Source organism: Anomaloglossus baeobatrachus, chromosome 2 (assembly GCF_048569485.1).
Source record: "Anomaloglossus baeobatrachus isolate aAnoBae1 chromosome 2, aAnoBae1.hap1, whole genome shotgun sequence".
Taxonomy (NCBI): Eukaryota; Metazoa; Chordata; class Amphibia; order Anura; family Aromobatidae; genus Anomaloglossus; species Anomaloglossus baeobatrachus.
In genome coordinates, this window is record NC_134354.1 from 172,166,863 (window position 1) to 172,187,957 (window position 21,095).

Sequence of the window (21,095 nt, forward strand, 5' to 3'; positions counted from 1 at the left end):
CTCCAACCGAGAGACTGTGCAGCGGCGGTTCCATCACCTTAACCGCAACCCGCAAGTGGCATCACGACATAAACTTTATTAACTATCCCTCTGTAAATAATACCCTTTTTTTAAAAGCAACCCCCAGGGTCACAGAACCGGGCAACGGCCACCCAGTGACACATCCCAGTAGTACACTGCCCGGGACCGAGTACCCCATAGCCCTGGGCGCCACAGCTTTTGTACAGACTCCTTTTATACCAAATATCAGTGACAGTTCCAGGTTGTAGGCCTTATTGCTGTGGTTGTTTCACATGTCTCATAATGCCTTGATTGTATATCTCCTTCAAAGCAAGTGTATTGGCAGTTTTGACCATGAAGTTGACTCTGCTAAGATGTTTAAATATACCTTTCTGTAGGAAAAAGTGTAGTTTTAGTCTGGTGGTCACTGCTTACTGGGTGGTCCTCAACGGTATGTGCTGCTGACTGTCTGTTGTAAGTCCTTCACAATCTCTTCCACCTGCTCTTGAATGATGGCTTTAGCATTCAACTAGGCACCCATTACAGCCACTACTCAAGAGAAGAGGATGAGGGGCTGTGCAGAACCTATGGAAGAGAGTCGGTAGCTCTGAGAGTTCTTTCTGTAGGTGAAAAACCCTTCAGAAAGGAAGATGAGAAGTCTTTGTGATAGGACAGCCAGCTAATCCTGATTATGACATATGAACTCAGGAATAGGAAGATCATGGCAAAAGACTTTATTGAGATATGATGCAGTACATCAACATATTATCTCAGGGCCGACTAACCCCTTCGTCAGGATAACTTCAATATTTACATATACACTGGAATGATCCTGAAGAAGAGGTCAGTCTTGTTTCAAAATGTGTTCAAGTGCTGCAAAAAAGTTTTCTATCATCAACTTGCTATTCCCAAATTTGTATGCGAACAGCTGCGCATCCGGCTGTCCTATCACAAAAAGCCCTTATTTTCCTGACTTCTTGGATGTACGGAATGCTCATGTATACCAAGCTGTGGCAGCAGCTTCAGGTACCCACGCATTTGTCAGGGGCTGTGCCCTCTAAACAATACCATCAGGTGAGCACAATACCTTCAGGTGAGATGGCTTACCCATAACTACCTTTCCAACTTGAATTTGTCCACTGTTGCCCTATAAGCACGTTTCCATTTTTTCTTTTTTAGGGTGTAAAACCCTACAGAATGCTATGTGCAGCCACCTGTCCACATCTCCTATCTAGAACTGTCAGCAATTTCCACATTTTCTACCAAGAACTGTCAACTGCAGTTTCTTTTTAATTTTACTTAATAGTATTTTTGGTGAAGTTTTCATGAGTGCATAGACTACACAAATCATTTTCTAGAAATTAATCTCCTAAACAGGCAGAAGATAAAGCATTTCTTTTGTGCAGTATCCTCACTCTATTGGCATACATAATAAATGATCCTGACTTGTACGGATAAAAGAAAATCTTCAAATTAAACAGTAAGCGACATTGTCCGTGCAGACAGAACACTTGACTAGTATTTTATTATTTTAATAATTTAAACTGGATTTGGCCCAGCTGGAAAACGCTGCCAACACTGATATCAATCTTCCTATGGCAGAGAAAACTCCAATAATGTGGAATAATCATCTACCTTATTTGTGCTCTAAGTTATTATCCTCGGTCAAAAGCTAAAGACCAAGAATCTCAAGAGGATCATAAAGGAGGAAGATGATCCATAAACTGCAGAGCACTTATGCAATTTGGACATCTCTAATCAGATTAGTCTAAATGTTTAAATGGTGGCCAAGTCTTTAACTGGTTGTAGATATTATCTACTGACGTATTAAATAGTCAAGTGGGACAAAGCCATAGAACGCAAAATGTTCTCTGCATTAATCTCGTTGATTTAATGACTGGATAGGTCCTATTAAATGGAGGCAGATGTACATTCACACTGCCAGCATCAGAGAAAAGGGGCCTAAACAATGTAGCACGAGAAAAGGACATCCTGAGACTTTTATACATATCGCTATAGTCTTAAGAGAGAATAATATTGTAAATTTCCATTTCTTTGGAGCAAAATCTTCACAATTTTGTTTGATCCATTTGATCCCAACATTGAATAAACTCCTGTTTGTTTAAACCTACCACAAAAAAAAAACATCAATCATACAGGAGAAGAAAGATCAACTTGACCGCACTGCCATGAAGAAATCAGTCAGATCTGGATGGCCAAACATGTGATTTACTACTACGCGTTTCGGAAAACACAATCTCCTTCTTCAGGATAATCCCAGATGAAATATCCCGAAGAAGGAGACTGTGTCTTCCGAAACAGGTTGTAATTAATCACATCGTTGGCCATCCATATCTGAGTGATTTCTATACGGTAGTGAGGTCGAGTTATACTTTCTTCTCCTGTATGATTAAAAAAATTTGTGGGGAATGTGGCAGCCGTTTTCTACATGCCTTTATGGTGTTTGTGACCATTTCATAATCAATCTAAGTAAGCATATCCACATATACACTGTTACCTTAATCTTGAATAAGATCGATGTGCACTAATTTGTTTTTCCAGCTATCTATTTGCAAAATAAAAAGTCAATAGCACTATACACAAATTAGAGAAAGACTCCGTAATGCCATACAAAGAAAGCAGGGGGTCTGATTGTTACCAGATGCCCACCCACCGCACAAGCTCATAAACATATTACAAACATAAAAGGAGAAAAGAGCTTTTGTAGTGCAAAAGAATATAAACTTTATTATGACAAAAGGTGACAATTCATTTTTGGTTAAAATAGATAAAAGCAGAGACCATTCCTATTGCAACTCCATATAGTTCCCATACTCATAGGTGTGAAATATTGCAGTATTTATATCACACATAATACCTTAATGATATAACATTAAGGATGGACTGTAGAGGGGAAAGTCTAGTGAGGGGGAGGCCAAATAATAGAAAATTACAGTAATCAAGGCGAGAATGAATCAGGGCCACAGTGAGGGTTTTTGTTGTTTCCATGGTGAGAAAGGGGCAGATTCTAGAGATATTCTTTAGGTGTAGGCAACAAGAGTGGGCAAGAGATTGTATATAGGAGGTGAAGGAGAGATCGGTATCAAACATAACACCCAGACAGCGCGTCTGCGGCCTAGGCGTTTTCATGGTGCCGCACACAGAGAGAGAGTTGTAAGGTTTAGAGAGGTTAGAAGACAGAGGGAATAGAAGAAGTTCAGTTTTGGAAAGCTTAAGTTTCAGATCAGAGCAAGCATGATATTTGCCATAACGGAGTTCAGATATAGTTTGAATGGTTTGAGGTTGCAATGTCACATTAGAACATGCCAGAACAGCAGACCCCACCATAAATGACCCACACCACAGGGGTGTCACAGATTTGTATAACATTGGGCACTAAAGAAGGAATAATTAATATATTTTTTAACTAAACAGTTGTTTGTAGCCCTAGTTTTTAATGTTTAAAAGAAAAAAATAGACCGCACAGTTTGTTGTGTACTTTTTCTTGAGTGCTGTGGAATTCCTCGATCTGAAAATTTCCCTTGAAGATTCACATATTGTTACAACTCTGTATCGAGAGTCTCGAGAGTCAACAGCTACTAATAACCTGCTGCACTACTAGAGTTTCCATCCAACCCATGTCTGTAATGGTATCCCTAGGGAACAATTTATGAGAATATGGAGAAACTGCAGCAAGATCAGAGACTTCAGGCATCATGCCCGGGATCTCACATCAAGGTTACTATCATGGGTTTATCAGGGCAAAGTCATTTTGCATGACTTTCTAATATTTTAATAGCTGTAATCGAGAAAGCAATTTACATTGACTATCTGGGGAGACATCAAGTTCTATCAATCTCATAACTTCGTTTAATAATGGCAGGATATCTTTCAGATTCTTAACCAGAACTGGGGCATACTCCTGAGTGAAACTAAGCTTCTACCTCACATTTCCTCTCAACTTCAATTAATAGCAAAGGCAATGAGTCTTAAAGATCCACCTTTTTTAAGTCATTTTAAAAGACCCATTAAAAAACTTAATGTAAAGAAGAGGTTCATGGACCTTGAGGCTCCGTGTTGAGCTTGAATGGTCTGCTTATGTTAGTAAATGATAGCACAGCCTTGTCTATTTTCCCCACACACATACAGTCCAAAATATATTACAAATACGTACTCATTGGTATAATATTTTTTTTCTTCATGATTTTTTTTGTGATTTTTTTTTTAAATATTTTTACAATTTAAACTATTTTTTTTACTTAGTCCCTCTAAAACTTTAACTTATATTACTTTAATTCCTGATATAATGCATTGTACCAGCATGGCAATGCATTATACCTTTCAGTGCTGCACTGATAGAAGCCTGTTAGACCATGTTTCTGGCATTATCTAATAAGCTTGTGCACTGAGCTGGCCTGGTTGCCATGGCAACAATTGGGCCCTTGCAATGGCATCGCGGGGGTGATGATCATATAGGAGAGGAAACTCCCTCTCCCTTCCAGTCTTCTAAATGCTGGGTTTGATATTGATTGTGGCATTTAAGGGTTAAACAGCCCAGAGCAGTGCACACATCACTCCTTGATGTGAGACCTGGGGCTCAGCTGTAACGTAAGTAGGGCTTCTGGTGGCAATTGCGATTGCACAGCTCCTGTGCCCCGCTATTATGTACTTGTACGTCATCGGTCAGGAACCCCTACCCAACAATGATGTATATGTACGTCAAATGTCTTTAAGTGGTTAATGTATATTGGTTAAAAAAAAATATTTAAGTTGCCATGATCCAGGGTTTAGTCCACACTGTAGCAGGGAGTCAAGGCCATCTTCATTTCCTTGGCATTCTGGTTCATCTCTTGTGATAAATTAGGCAACCACAAGATCATGATGTAGCGACATGACATGACGCTGAGAGACCTAGTTAGCCAAGAAGTGTAAAAGTGAAGAATGATGTGGTCAGGCTGCCATGAAGGTTCAGTGTAGGTGTTAAGCCGGATGCATATTTGCGTCGTTTTGCCGGAAACGGAATCCAACACAGATGCAGTACAGTTCATTTATTTACAGTGGAAGCGCGAAAGCATGTGGACACATGCGGTTGGGTATGAAGCACACAACCGCATGGTGTCGCACTTCCACTGTAAATTAATGATCTGTGCTGCATCTGTGCTGGATTCCGTTTCCGTCAAAACGACGCAAATGTGAAACCGGCCTTAGACGATTGCAGCGCAAGTCTTCTTATTCAATCCTAACGCTTTTTGATGCAAATACAAGAGATCCATATATGGATAGATAGATAAATATTCATACATATATTACAGTCATCTCATCATTAACTGAAAAGAACTGAAGCTGAATTACTATACTATTTGATGTAATGCATCTTTCGTTGACACAGCTTAATGAGATTTCTGTCTAATAGAATCAATTAGTCATACGTTTATTTGCTCTTTGCGTTTTTAATGGCAAACCTACAATAAATAATGAGCCTCCTTCAACCCCTAAATCATCTAAGGATCTGAACAGCTTTGTTGCCCCTCCCAAAGAAACAACGAGTTAAATGAACAAGTGTTCTAACTTCTATTCTCAACTTGTCAAATCTTGAATAAGCACTATCACTGAAAAGCAATGTTTAAATGGAGTCCTCAACAGTGAAGGAGTTATTATGGTACTTATAAAGCTCTGGGAGTAACGACAAAAGGATGAATCACACAAAGAGAACATTTTTCCACATCATCTATTAATGGTGCATTTTTCTCACTTTTTATTTAAAGAAAAAACAATCAATGAGCATTAAAGGCACAAAAACATGTATTTACCTTGGAACATTGCTTGTGATTCTGGCACCAAATCAAGGAACCATTGTTCTGCAAAAATAGAGAGATCATTTAGTATAAACACACCATCAAGACAACCGAGCTCCTTAATAGTGAGGTAACACTATGTTACCAGAGTCCTTTTTTGAAGTTGGGAATAATCACTTGACCTCACATAATATAGCAGAACCGTGGACAGGTCCCTCTTTCTTCTGAATATACAGAAGATTATACGAAATGTAGATAGCTCAATATAATTGTTATCTCCTTGCTAGTTTTGGGACATTAATAGGATTAATTTTGAAATTTATATAGTGAAAAGGTTAAAGGATTTCTATGAGAACAAAAGGATCAGCATTTAGATTCAAACTATCCGGTCCATATCTTCTCCGATATCATCTGTCAGGGTAGAGTTGGGAGGCCCCATACAAATACATACAGTGGTCAAATAGTCTCACCAAAATTGATAGGTTCAGTTAATTTTACTGTATATGGGGAGAAATACCATAAATTAATTTGAAAGGCTATTCAAAGACCCAACCAGTCATGTGGCCTCCAAGCAGATTTATGCCTCTCAAATGCTATTTACTTGATATTTAGATGTGTAGCAGTAGAGTGACCTAATGGAGCACACATTATGACTCTATAGTCCATAAGATGACCATATACATTGCTCTAAAGTTGATCAAAATAAACAATTTCCATGAAAATAAAGATAATTAGTTGGGTGAAATTATTATTAATTATTATTATTATTATTATTATAGCTTAATTTATTCCATGGCGCTTTACATGTGAAAAAAGATATATGTAATAGGGACAAGCACAATAATCATAAACAAAACAAGGCACAGACTGGTACAGGAGAAAAGAGGACCCTGCCCACAAGGACTCACAGTCTACAAGAACTAAATATACTGTAACATCTAAGAATCAATTTACTTAGCTGAAAACTGATTGTTATTAATGACAATAAAGTAAGAAAATGTAAAAGCTAGCTCACCACTCACTGTTCAGTCCAGAGCTAATCACAAGGCTCAAATGGAGACACCCAGGCTAGGGCTGGTAAATCCAGAAAAAGACAATATCCAGCAAGCTTAGGCAGGGATAGAAGAATAAAAACTTTAGTTTACTTTAGATATTAAAATAATCTGAATTGGCACCAACAGAGCTGATGTGTGGAAAATAAACCCAACGCGTTTTGGCAAGTAAGTTATGCCTTATTCATGGATCATCCATATTTTCCAGATTATTTTAATATGAAGAGTAAACTAAAGTTTGTATTCTTCCATCCCTACCTAAGCTCGCTGGATTTTGTCTTTTCTGGATTAATGACAATGGTTACTAGTACATGTACTATTTTTTACATAACGTTTCCAGAAAGATAGTTTATTCCCCGCCAATTGTTATTCAACATTTTTGGCCATTGTGAACTACTGTAACGTCCAATATGGACTCTATGCTACATCTGGGTGGCAACCACCCAACAGATTTATACAACTGATGTTCAACTAACAACTCATTCCTGTTTTTGGGATAACAAAAATGGAAATAAAATAATATAATACAGAAACCATTGATTTGAACTAAATGTCTTCCATTTAAATGCAATCCAGCTGCAATCTGTTTTTTATCCATTTTCTCTAGCCAAAATTAAAACATAGAAACTAGAATTTTTTTCTCATTGAGGCTTGTGAGAAATGGATACTAATGAATGGTCATCGGTCATGTCTTGAGTTAATTGATCCATGTTTAAAACTTGGCATGAGCAGAACCCTAGAACTCTATTAGAAATGGATCTGTTCCAAACAGAAATAGTTGCAGAACGGAAACCAAACTGTAAATCCGTTTTTGCTCCATTTGCAATGGGATACATAGGGTACCGTCACACTTTAGCGACGCAGCAGCGATCCCACCAGCGATCTGACCTGGTCAGGATCGCTGCTGCGTCGCTACATGGTCGCTGGTGAGCTGTCAAACGGGCAGATCTCACCAGCGACCAGTGACCAGCCCCCAGCCAGCAGCGACATGCAAGCGATGCTGCGCTTGCACGGAGCCGGCGTCTGGAAGCTGCGGACACTGGTAACTAAGGTAAACATCGGGTATGGTTACCCGATGTTTACCTTAGTTACCAGCGCACACCGCTTAGCTTAGCGTGTGCAGGGAGCAGGAGCCGGCACTGGCAGCGTGAGAGCTGCGGATGCTGGTAACGAAGGTAAATATCAGGTAACCACCTTGGTTACCGGATGTTTACCTTGGTTACAGCTTACCGCAGGCTGTTAGACACCGGCTCCTGCTCCCTTCACATTCAGGATTGTTGCTCTCTCGCTGTCACACACAGCGATGTGTGCTTATCAGCGGGAGAGTAACAATAAAAAAACAAACCAGGGCTGTGTGTAACGAGCAGCTATCTCACAGCAGGGGCCAGATCGCTGCTCAGTGTCACACACAGCGAGATCGCTAATGACTTCACTGCTGCGTCACAAAACCCGTGACTCAGCAGCGATCACAGTAGCGATCTTGCTGTGTGTGAAGTACCCCTTAGTGTAAATACTTGGCCCATTACAAATGGAGGACCAATTCGATGTGTGAAAATATCCTTAATAATAAAACCAACGATATAATGGTGACTCTCCATAGATAAGGTGCCATTATCTTTCTGCAAAGATAACGAACAGATCAAGAAAAGATGTTCAACACCTAGAGATACAAGAAAGAGCAAAAACCATTGGTGAATGTAAACTATGAGATGGTAATTACACTGATCAATAACACACGCAACCCTTGGACATAAATTAATGAGAATTTAAATCCAGAAAGTGCTATTTCTTTCTGTTCTTCTACTGTTATTAAGACTACTTGGCTTGGTGAGTGGTGATTTTATTACAGAAGTAACTTTATACGCGCTCAAATCTATCATATGAGCTTGTGTTTGAGCAGCTTGAAACAGCCACACAAGGCTTGGCAGAGGAAGACCGGTACAGGCCAACAGTCTAATAGTTAAGTAGAGATTAGTGTAGTAGTTAAGAATTTGGCCCCGATTTGTGGTCAGTAATTGCCAAACCAGGACTCAACTAAATGTTATTGTTGGAATGGAGACAAATTGTTCAAGATGAATAAAGCATGAACATCTACCAATATTAACATCAAAGGGTTGATTTAAAACATTAAAAATAATGTTTAAATGGTCCAACAGCATGAAATTGTTAATTGGAAAGAAAAATAAAATTCTTGCTGGTTTAAGTTGTCCAAAGCAGAAATAATAACTTTATTAAGTTGTTAAAATAGACTTATTGGGACTATATTTAAGTATGCAAAAATGTAGTGGAAACTAATATTCTAGAAAAAGTATGATAAAATGTAGGGGAATCTAGACTAATATTCTAGAAAAAGTATGCTGAAATATGAGGCAATCTAGACTAGTATTTTAGAAAATATATGCTACTGTGTAGGTGAATCTAGATTAATATTCTAGAAAAAGTATGCTAAAATGTAAGGCAATCTAGACTAATATTTTGCATAAAGTAAGGGGATCTAGACTAATATTCAAGAAAAAGTATGCTAAACTGTAAGGCAATCTAGACTAATATTTTGGAAAAGTAGGCTAAAATATACCTAGACTAGACCTCAACTAATGTATTAAAAATATGTATAAATAGGTATTATGAACTACATTCATATAATCTTAGCTGTTCATTTTACAATTGTGATGGATTGTAAGATTCCATGACTTGAGTATTTTAGTTTCCTTAGCAAACCCTGCAAATCTGACAGTGTGAAACAGGTTTTCAGTAGGGTTATTTTGGTTATGTTGTGACCATTTTTGTGTTTTTGTGTTTCAAATTTCCATGGAGTTTATGCTAATGGTATTCATGATGGAAGGTTCAAAATTGTTTTTTGGTATAGGTTTCAGTACTATGCATTTATACAACTTTTATTTAAGAGCAAAGTCATCACAGATACTTTTACAAAAGTCACTGACTGTCATGGCGGTTACGGGTTCTGTTCAGACTACAGATTCTGACACTCCACCTGATAACTTTTCTGGTGTCTGTGATCAACAGAGGCCGATTCAAATGTCGACTTGTAGAGTGATAATTCATAGGTATGTTAGCAAAAGTTAATCTCGGCTAGTCCACTTGTTAGTAACTTTTGATCACATGTTGTAGAGAAGCCATTCACATCTGCTCCCCTCCTATATATGCTGGCTATATCCTTCCACCTATGCCAACTATAGTTTATGTTAGCTGGTCTGGTGAGGTGTTGTTATCTAGACTATCTGGTGGTTGTTATACTTGTTGCTGAGTGTGGTTAACCCTTGTTGCCTTCTTGTTGTTACCTTCCTGTTCTTGATTTACACCTGAGTCTCTCATTGTCTAATCCTGTATGTGTGTGTGTGTGTGTGTGTGTGTGTTTGTGTGTGTGTGTGTTTGCGCAGTGTGTCAGAGTTTTTGTTTTCCCTTTCTATCTTTATCTGTTTTCTATCACAATCCTGCCCCATCCTTCCCTGGTGGACGGGGGTTATCAGAGTAGTACTGGTCCGGAGCAGAGCCAGGAATGGGTCATCTCCACCATCAGGAGTAACCCTGAGGTTAGGGATACCCTAAGGTGCCCTAGCCTGAGGGGCAGCTTAGGAGCTCCTGTCCCCCCAATATCCTAACAGTCACCTTGTGACAGGTGGAGAGATTTGTGCTGCTGGTGTATTGACCTCTACTGAATCAAAATGTGTCAAACTCTCAGTGAGAACATTACAAGTTCACTAGGTTTTCATCATCTGGAATAATATCCATCCTCCTTGTCAAACATCTTGGAAATGGTTATAAATATGTTTTGTACAATGTGAAGTATAAAAAAGCTTTACAAGGAACACTATTACATATAAATAAGTGAAAATCAACCATTTTTTTCCCACGGGTACATAACAACATCCTACAGTACATGTAAAACAAAGTATTTGAACCACAGTCATCACCAAATCAGTCATTGTCATTAACTAGCAGACTAGAAGTAAGATCTAGCTATGAATGAAATGATATTGCTCCAGAAGGAAGAAATATCACGTATCTGCGGATGTTATGCTCTTACAATCTTCCCTACTCATCAGGGGAGAAACACATGAAACCTTAGGATTATATGTCATAAGAAAATACATCATGACCACAAGCTGCTCTTAGAAGAGACCTTTGCTGTGTAATCCTTAACAAGACGGATCTAAGCAGCAGGAAACAGGCACTTGTGGCATGCGGTTTAATAGATGCATCTTGTTTTCTTTAAGATAGAAATGTGATATGTTATCAATCAAGAGTATGCAGATAATATTGTAAAAGATTAAAGGTATATTTGATGAATTACATTAATAAAAGGTTGATAGATATGTCGGAGAAATAGTGATAAATCCAACAGCACCATGGGGGTCAAAGGAGAAGGCTTTCTATGTGTATGTGCATACGTTAAAATACTACTTCAGCATTTGCATTTTTTTAAATTCATCACTGGAGTGGTCTTTAGCTAAGTCTCCTGCCCTGTCTTATACTCACCCTTTGGCATTTTCACTTTTTATTGGCGCCAGTCTAGTTGGTGTCAGACAGTTTGTGACCTGCCGGCAGCTCCACTTTTGAGGTCACAACTCAATCTAAGTCTATGAGAGCCTTGTTATGGCCTCATTTTTGCTCTCGTAGAGTTGCATTGAGCGCCCTTGATGTAACTTCTGACTTCGGGCCAGTCAGAAGATACGGTCACAAATGGCAATGGAGAACCGGATCAGCTCCAGAAAAGGATGAAAAAGCTAAATAGTAAATATAATACCATAGGCAGGTGGCTTAGATTTACAGTACCACTCCTTCAGTAAAAAAAATCCAGTTGGAGTAGTGCTTTATGTATTTGTGGCAGACATTAATGCATAGAAAGTGTGGCAGGAGAAAACTGCATAAAAATGCACAGTTATGCCATGTTTTTCATACATGTTTTATCCCTTTTTCATACATATTTTCCCCTGTCATTATAATGGTTGGAAAACAATGCAAACACACTGAAAAAATTGAAATGCTGCAGATTTGAAACTGCTTCACATCAGCAAGGATAAAGTAAGTAACATGTGCAAGAGATTTCAGAAATGTCATTCGATTTGCTGGGACATGGAAATGCTGCATTTTTCGTGAACGAGCCTTATTCATAGATATATTGCTAAATCTGTGTAATCAAACATGATAATTCTCAGAAAAGCTTTTTTTTCAAGACTTGTGTAAAATCTGTGCAGCACAGAATCAGAGCACCAGGAAGAACATTATAAAAGGGGATCATCCACTACTAAGACAACTCCTTCTCATCCCCCATGTTTGCCTCCTTTATAATAAAAATGTCTATAGTCAACTCTGGTGCAGGAGTGGTGTCAGCAGTGTCACTACTAGCGTTCGTGAGGTTATTAGCTGATGCATACTCTGCAACCAATCAGTTTCATCTTCTCTCTCCCTACCTTTAGATATATGTGTAATCAACAGGAAGTAAGAGCTGCGGTTGACCCCTCACTTCCTGTTAATTACTTATACATCCAAAGATGAGAGAATTGATGATTGGGTGTGGGGTTCACGTTACGTCACAACCTCTTGTGAATCCCTGGAATGCAAGTATCAACACCATTGGAACCGCGCCTGCACTAGAGGTGAAAATAAGCTTTTTAATTTTAATATAGGCAAACATGACGGATGAGACAGTGTGATTCTGGTAGTGTATATACCCTTTAACCAACCCTGCACTTACAAATAGGTCATCAAATCAACAAAAGACACTTTATCCTTGCAAGGCTTCACGAAGGCCATGTGAGAATTTACATTGTAATCTTATGCACTACTGGATTGAGAAGAATGGTAGAAAACTGTAGTCTGATTCCTCCATGTATAAAGTGTGTATATAATGTAACTACATAAAGTGTATATATAATCTAACTACATTTATAGGTAATCTAAAATTAACAGTATTTAACTTTGATATTCTGCAGACATCTTCTCCAGACTTATGCCATATGCTTTTTGAATGATAATTAGGGCTATATATGTTAGATTATAGTATAGAACCTATCCACGCACAATATATTTTAGAAAAGCTGTTTACAATGTTTAAAAATACACTTAATATTGGTGGTAATGGAGCCCAATTCATATATTACTTTATATTCTTTTAGGGCTGCTTTCGCTAATACCAACCGGTCTACTAAAATGGAGTTAACTGCAGAGAATAATACTACAGAAAACAAAAAATACTGAATATCCTTTTCTCTGTCAATGTCACCCCAATGGATTGTCAAGAACTTTTCATAACTTAAGGAGGATCTTTCACATACTCAAAAAATTCAGATAAATGCCTTGTAAAAATCCGTGAGCACCCCTGCATTTTTCCATTTTGTGCTGACATTGATATTGATCTAACCTTACTGTTCTATATACCACTTTATCCAAATAAATGTATACAATGATCCACAAAGTAATCAACTAGGTAAACAACATCTCAGATGGCAGGGGAATCTATTTGAACAATATCCCGTAATTGCTTGTGGTGGATGTTCTACACTCCAGAGTAGTTTTGACTAGACACCACCATTATAACTTCCTGAAGACTAAATTTAGTGTATATGATATCACAGCTGTTCCTGCTGCCAAATATAAGTGATATAGAATGGATTGAAAAAGTTACCCTTCTCTTATCTTCTGTCTGTGTAGCCATTTCCTTTACAAGGTGCCTTGTATGACAAGTTGAAGTTGATTGATTGCTTTACCTAATTACTAATCATTACTAAGACACAAGGAAACAACAAATCTTTTGAAGTAATAGTGGTCAAGATAACAACATTTTGTTCGTCCATACTAATGCTGATAAATGAAATCATAAAAGGCAAAAAAAACCCCATTTATTCCAAATATTCAGTTTGCGTGATCATGCTATAGTGAATTGACTGCTACTATGTAATCTTGGGTTTATTTGGGATATCTTAATTTGATTAATCTATTCATATTTTTAAACCACATGTGTTAAAGGAGCGGAGCTCTAAATGCTGTGAACCGCGCTGATCATTGGAATGACATTTTCCAAATGTAACATGGTAGTGAACTGACTGGAATGGATCAAATATGCAGTCTGTGGGGTAAAGTGAAAGGGAATATAGTGCCACTGTACATTTCTTAGAGGGGCTAATACTTGGTTACGATCATCAGCAGAGGTCACTGTAGTCGGACCGAAAAGGTGAGTTTAGTGATATGCCATCAAAGTCAGTACTAAGGAAAGAAATCCTTAAAAAAAATCTGTGCAGTTTCTAAAATTATACACAAACTGGCCATATATATATATATATATATATATATATATATATATATATATACACTGTATGTATACAGTATATTTCACAAAAGGGAGTACACCCCTGTAAACTAGTCAGTGTACAGCTTGTGTAACAGTGCAAATATGGTGTGCCCTTGAATAAACTCAACATAAAGCCATTAATGTCTAAATGCTGGCAACAAAAGGGAGTAAACTTCTAATTGAAAGTGGCCAAATTGTGCCCAAAGTGTTGATGTCTTATGTGGCCACTATTATTTTCAATATAAACACGATCAAAGACCGGAGGGAAAAATTCAGAAGGTACATTATATAACCTAAGAATATATTTCAAAGTGATTCCCCAAATATTGGATTAATTATCTGGAAAAACTCCATCTATACAATTAGCAAAAAATGTGTATAAACAACACACAAAGGAGTGCTATTTCCATAAAATGTAACAATCTTTATTGAAAAAAGACATACATACATAAATTTTAAAATATCATTATTCATCAATAGACAAAAAATGTTTTTAGAGGTATAAGGAGGACTTCTTACCAGCAATCACCCCCCACATAAGTATATGTGTGGATCCCAATCAAAATAAGTGCAGACCTGCAAGATCTATAGTAGCAGCAATAACAATATATCTGCTTTAATATAAAGTATATCAACCCAAATGGGCCAGATTAAGTCAAAAAGCTGCTGCACACATATGTAGAAAAATAAAGCCAGAAGACTGTCCCAGGGTAATTACCCAACTCTATATAGATATCAAAGTGGAGTTTATAAGTGCATCAAAGCTTACCCATATAAGGGACAGAAAAAAGGCAAGAGATCCAAACAGTGGGGGGAAGATAGGCAGCTCCCAGTCCTGTATTTTCAAGCACTGTCTTAAACGCTCTTGGGCATGGAGTTCTCTAGAGCTTCAGAGGAGCCACTGGAATCCTCTTCCATTCTTCCATAATGACATCATGGAGCTTGTGGATGTTAGAGAACTTGTGCTCCTCCACCTTCTGTTAGAGGATTTCTCACAGATGCTCAATAGGGTTTAGGTCTGCAAATATGCTTGAGCAGTCTGGCACCTTTGCCCTCAATTTATTTAGCAAGGCAGTGGTCATCACCAACCGGGAGAGCAGATAATCCCTGGTCACAGAAAATAATGCAATAATTTCAGTCAAGCATCACACAGGAAGGAGGCACTATGATGCCCGGTTGGTACACACTATGGGATTCTGCATTTTGAACACTCGATGTTTACATTTGTCTATTTTGGGCCTCCTGATGAATTGCATGAACGGGGAAATGCGTTGAGGCAGGCATTTATTGGCTATTATCACATAAAGAGGACTTTACCCATACAGCAAGTGGACTACCAATAGTAGAGTTTTCCACAGTGATGCTGAATTCTGGATTATGACGGTTTCTCCTAGTGTATACATGATATATGCAAAGGACTTTCTATAACATATGAAGCTAAGTATTGCTTATTGTGGATCTCATTAATAATGTATACATTTTATGTCCTCTTGTGAATATTGCCGTTATGTGTAAATCTGGTTTTCGTTTCAACCCTGCCTTCTGTAGTATTTCTGTAACTACTGGATAACCAATATACAGTCATATGAAAAAGTTTGGGCACCACTATTAATGTTAATCTTTTTTCTTTATAACAATTTGGCTTTTTGCAACAGCTATTTCAGTTTCATATATCTAATAACTGATGGACTGAGTAATATTTCTGGATTGAAATGAGGTTTATTGTACTAACAGAAAATGTGCAATCCGCATTTAAACAAAATTTGACCGGTGCAAAAGTATGGGCACCTCAACATAAAAGTGACATTAATATTTTGTAGATCCTCCTTTTGCAAAACTAACAGCCTCTAGTCGCTTCCTGTAGCTTTTAATGAGTTCCTGGATCCTGGATGAAGGTATATTTGACCATTTCTGTTTACAAAACAATTCCAGTTCAGTTAAGTTTGATGGTCGCTGAGCATGGACAGCACGCTTCAAATCATCCCACAGATGTTCAATGATATTCAGGTCTGGGGACTGGGATGGCCATTCCAGAACATTGTAATTGTTCCTCTGCATGAATGCTTGAGTAAATTTGGAGCGGTGTTTTGGATCATTGTCTTGCTGAAATAACCATCCCCTGCGTAACTTTAACTTCATCACTGATTCTTGCTCATTATTGTCAAGAATCTGCTGATACTGAATTGAATCCATGCGAGCCTAAACTTTAACAAGATTTCCGATGCCAGTATTGGCCACACAGCCCCAAAGCATGATGGAACCTCCACCAAATTTTACTGTGGGTAGCAAGTGCTTTTCTTGGAATGCCGTGTTTTTTTGCCTCCATGCATAACGCCTTTTTGTATGACCAAACAACTCAATCTTTGTTTCGTCAGTCCACAGGACCTTCTTCCAAAATGTTTTTAGATAAAGAGAATTGAAGTAATTACACATAAATATGGTACAAAAGGCTTTATTGGTACAAAATCACACACAAAATTCACACAATTGTAGTAAAAACACATAAAAATGAAGTATTACAGCGTACGATGCTCACAGTGGGGAAGGGACACCAAGGATAAACCCTCTACTAAGGCCTGGAAGATGTAAAAAAATGCAACAGTTGCTATGTCATGATTGTTAATATGAAAGAGGAGTTAATCTATGATCAAAATTAAAGCCACACTTTAGCAATGCCTTTAAGTATATAGAGCATAAATTAATTTGTGTATATTGGCATGCGTGTGAGCTGTTAGTACATGTGTTAGATGCTAAGGCAGTGCCTAGTCCAATCTATGTATTCATTCAGGTGGGGATCACCTACAATGCTGAGTTGAATTTGTTACAGGTTATGACTCAATTCCGATTCTAACATAATGAATGTGTGAAGCTGACACACTCCAGTCTCAATCAAACTGGTTATCGTGTAAAAGCATCAAGAGCCTGGATAGGCTGTGTGGCAACAAAATGACATGATGCAGTAATTCAGAAACAAAGTAACGATAATTCAGTTAACAATGTATCAGGCAAATATGACAAATAAGTAGACACAGGTATGCTGATTAGCAGTATGCCAAGTTCAGAGCAGTGGATAAGAGTCTGCTCCTAGACAATCAGGTGCAACAAAACATGTAAGCAATATCTTAAGATCTATAGATCAGTTCAGCTAATGTAATAAAGTCAGGCTAGTTTACCATACCCATGTTGGTATGTGGCAGGTGTCTCCTCCTATGCGCATTTCACATCAAGCTTGCTGTTCCAAAATGTAACTGGCTTGTCCAAATGTGCTTTTGCATACCTCAGTTTGTGGCATGCTTGCAAAAACGGCTTCTTTCGCATCACTCTCCCATACAGCTTCTCCTTGTGCAAAGTGCGCTGTATTGTTGACCGATGCACATTGACACCATCTGCAGCAAGATGATGCTGCAGGTCTTTGGAGGTGGTCTATGGATTGTCCTTGACTGTTCTCACCATTCTTCTTCTCTGCTTTTCTGATACTTTTATTGGCCTGCCACTTCTGGGCTTAACAAGAACTGTGCCTGTGTTCTTCCATTTCCTTACTATGTTCCTCACAGTGGAAACTGACAGTTTAAATCTCTGAGACAACTTTTTGTACCCTTCCCCTGAACAACTATGTTGAATAATCTTTGTTTTCAGATCATTTGAGAGTTGTTTTGAGGAGCCCATGATGCCACTCTTCATAGGAGATTCAAATAGGAGAACAACTTGCAAGTGGCCACCTTAAATACCTTTTCTCATGATGGGAAACACCTGCCTATGAAGTTCAAAGCTCAATGAGGTTACAAAACCAATTTAGTGGTTTAGTAAGTCAGTAAAAAGTAGTTAGGAGTGTTCAAATCAAGAAATTGATAAGGGTGCCCATACTTTTGCACCGGTCAAATTTTGTTTAAATGCGGATTGCACATTTTCTGTTAGTACAATAAACCTCATTTCAATCGAGAAATATTACTCAGTCCATCAGTTATTAGATATATGAAACTGAAATAGCTGTTGCAAAAACCCAAATTGTTATAAAGAAAAAAGGTTAACACTAATAGGGGTGCCCAAACGTTTTCATATGACTGTATGTATATTTTCATCCATTTAGTTATATTGGTTGTTATAAATATTGGAGTCTATATGATAGCAGGCTGGATTTAATAGGGTGGATTTTTTCCATACACTATTGAGTAATTCTGTAAATTATAAACTGAGGATTGCACTGTTTGTCTATATATGTTTAAGTGTGATTTTGCTTCTTGCACGGTAATGTGTATTTTTAATGATTTTTGATATAATAATATTTTGTATTGGGAAACTGTGTGAATTTATTAGAGTATATTTGCCATATGTATATTCTTGTAAAGTGCACATGCAAGATATCGCCTCATGGGGTAAGGATGATTCTGAGAAAGGTAAGGAATCAGCCCAGAACTATATGGCAGGACCTGGTCAATAACCTGAAGAGAGCTGGGACCACAGTCTCAAAGATTACCATTAGTAACACACTACACCATCATGGATTAAAACTCTGCAGGACACACAAGGTCCCCCTGCTCTTGCCAGTACATGTCCAGGCCTATTTAAAGTTTTTCAATGGACTTCTGGATGATCCAGATTAGGCATGGGAGAATGAGCTGTGGTCAGATGAGACCAAAATAGAACTTTTTGGTATCAACTCCACTTGTCACGTTTGGAGGAAGAAGAAGGATGAGTACAACCCCAAGAAGACTATCCCAACCGTGAAGCATGGGGATGAAAACATATTTTAGGGGTGCTTATCTGCAAAGAGGACAGGACGATTACACCATATTGAAGGGAATATGGATGGGGTCATATTTTGCAAGATTTTGACCAACAACCTCCTTCCCTCAGTAAGAGCATTGAAGATGGTTCATGGCTGGGTCTTCCAGCATGACAATAATGCAAAACACACAGCCAGAGTAAATAAAGAGTGGCTCCGTAAGTAGCATTTCAAGGTTCTGGAGTGGCCTAGCCAGGCCTGGATTAGTGATGAGTATTATCTGGGGCTGTTCCCACAGGTCTAGCTGTCCTAAATAGTCAATTTTTCTGGCTAAGAGTATACTGTGCACATTATCACTTTGTTAGGCACAAGCACTTTTACTATCTTTATCTTTGAGGGCATTGATAGGGCAGTTATAGGGACAGTCGGCAGTGAGCGGGGGCACCGTAGGGAACCTAGGGTGCCGACCTCCCCTGCAAGGTAGCACAAAGGAGGGAAATCAATAGGGATGGACCCTCCTCCTTTTGCTCTGTGAACTGAGACTTATTTATATTTATGTGTGGTGATATTTTGGTATTATTTTAGTATTTATATTAAAGGTTGTATTTTAATGGGGTAATCTATGTTTATGTGACATATGATCCTAGTCTGAGACAATTCTGAGTTTTCTATATACTGTACACACTACACACATATATACAGGTATTAAAGACCACCAATTTTCTAATTATTTTTCCAAAGATGCTATTAACATGAATTTCTCACCAGATGTTGGTAACAACCCATCCAATCCACACAGGCAAAGACATCAATATCATAAATGTCCATAAATTAACTTACGTTATGTGTAATAAAATGACACAGAAAAATAGTATTGAAAATATGAAGAAAGAGAGGTGTAAAAAGCCATTGAAAGCCATCACACCAGCTGAAAAATATCAGTAATTAGAAAGTAATCCTGTCTCTTAGTGAAAAATAATACCAGCTGGCTCAATTGATGGCCTATAAAAAGATGCTATTACCAAGGTGCCACACAAGAAATATCTCATGATGGGTAAAAACCATTGAGTTGTCTCAAGACCTTTGCAACTTATTGTTGCTAAATATACTTATGGCATTGGATACAAAAGAATTTCTAAACTACGGACACTTCCAGTGAGCAGTGTTGTTGGGGCCATAATCCAGAAGTGGAAAGAACATAATTTCACCATAAGCCAGCTACGACCAGGTGCTCTCTACAACACATTTTAAACAAAGGAGTGAAAAGAATTATCAGAAGAGTTGTCAAAGAGCCAATGACAACTTGTCGAGAGCTACAGAAAAACCTAGAACCAGCAGGTACAAATATTTAAAAGAAAACAATAAGTAATGCAATCAACCTCAACGGCGTTGAAATATGTTTACTTAGAAAATTGGTGACCTGTTTAATACTTATCTGATATATATATATATATATATATACTGTATATATATATACATATACAAACACACATACACAACGTTCACCATCAAAAATGGTGGTGGCAGCACTATGCTGCAAGGATACAAGGATACGGTTCTTCAGCAAGGAACGTAAAGCTGATCAGAATTCATGGATGGATGGGCAGAGCTAAATACAGGGCAATTCTGGAGGAAAACCTGTTAGAGGCTGTAAAAGACTTGAAACTGGGGCATAGGGTCAGCTTCCAGCAAGACATCAACCCTAGACATACTGGCAGAGCTACAATGGAATGGTTTTGATCAAAGCATACACTGAAGAGCAAAAGGGTAATAATGTTTGCAACATTTGAACTTCAGGCCCCATATCTCACCATCCACTACTGCTTCGAATATGAGACTACCTTCATTTTATAGGTGATCATATTGGCTCTCTCATACAAACATTTACCTTGTAAATGTTAAGCATATGATTAGTTATGCAGATTCTTGTCATATCACTGAATTGTTCCTTTTTTGCTCATGGTGGGGGAAAAATCTTTTTCTTCATGTATACTACAAATTACAACCTGTTCTCGCATTCCTTAATAGCTCAGTGTGTTGTTAGGGTTAGGTGACATTACTGAGTTATTGACATCACCAGTCTTGAGACATTCCAGGTCTCATACTGCCCTCTCTGTGACCCGGTGAGAGCAGTGATGAACAATAATGTTACTAACAACATCACCACTAGTCACAGAAACAGTGGTTATCGTGATAAAGTCATGGACTACGTCAGA

General features: G+C 38.1%; 1 protein-coding gene across 2 annotated transcripts in view; it reads right to left on the reverse strand.

Annotated features, from left to right (window-relative positions):
- ANOS1 (anosmin 1) overlaps positions 1 to 21,095 on the reverse strand; it is a 356,611-nt gene that overhangs the window by 280,309 nt on the left and 55,207 nt on the right. The window contains exon 2 of one of the 2 annotated variants that reach the window (XM_075335483.1): positions 5,811 to 5,858. The exons of the other annotated variant lie outside the window; for it this stretch is intronic. Coding sequence (XP_075191598.1) covers positions 5,811 to 5,858 — 48 coding nt within the window. The remainder of the gene's footprint in view (positions 1 to 5,810; positions 5,859 to 21,095) is intronic. 2 annotated transcript variants of the gene reach the window in all.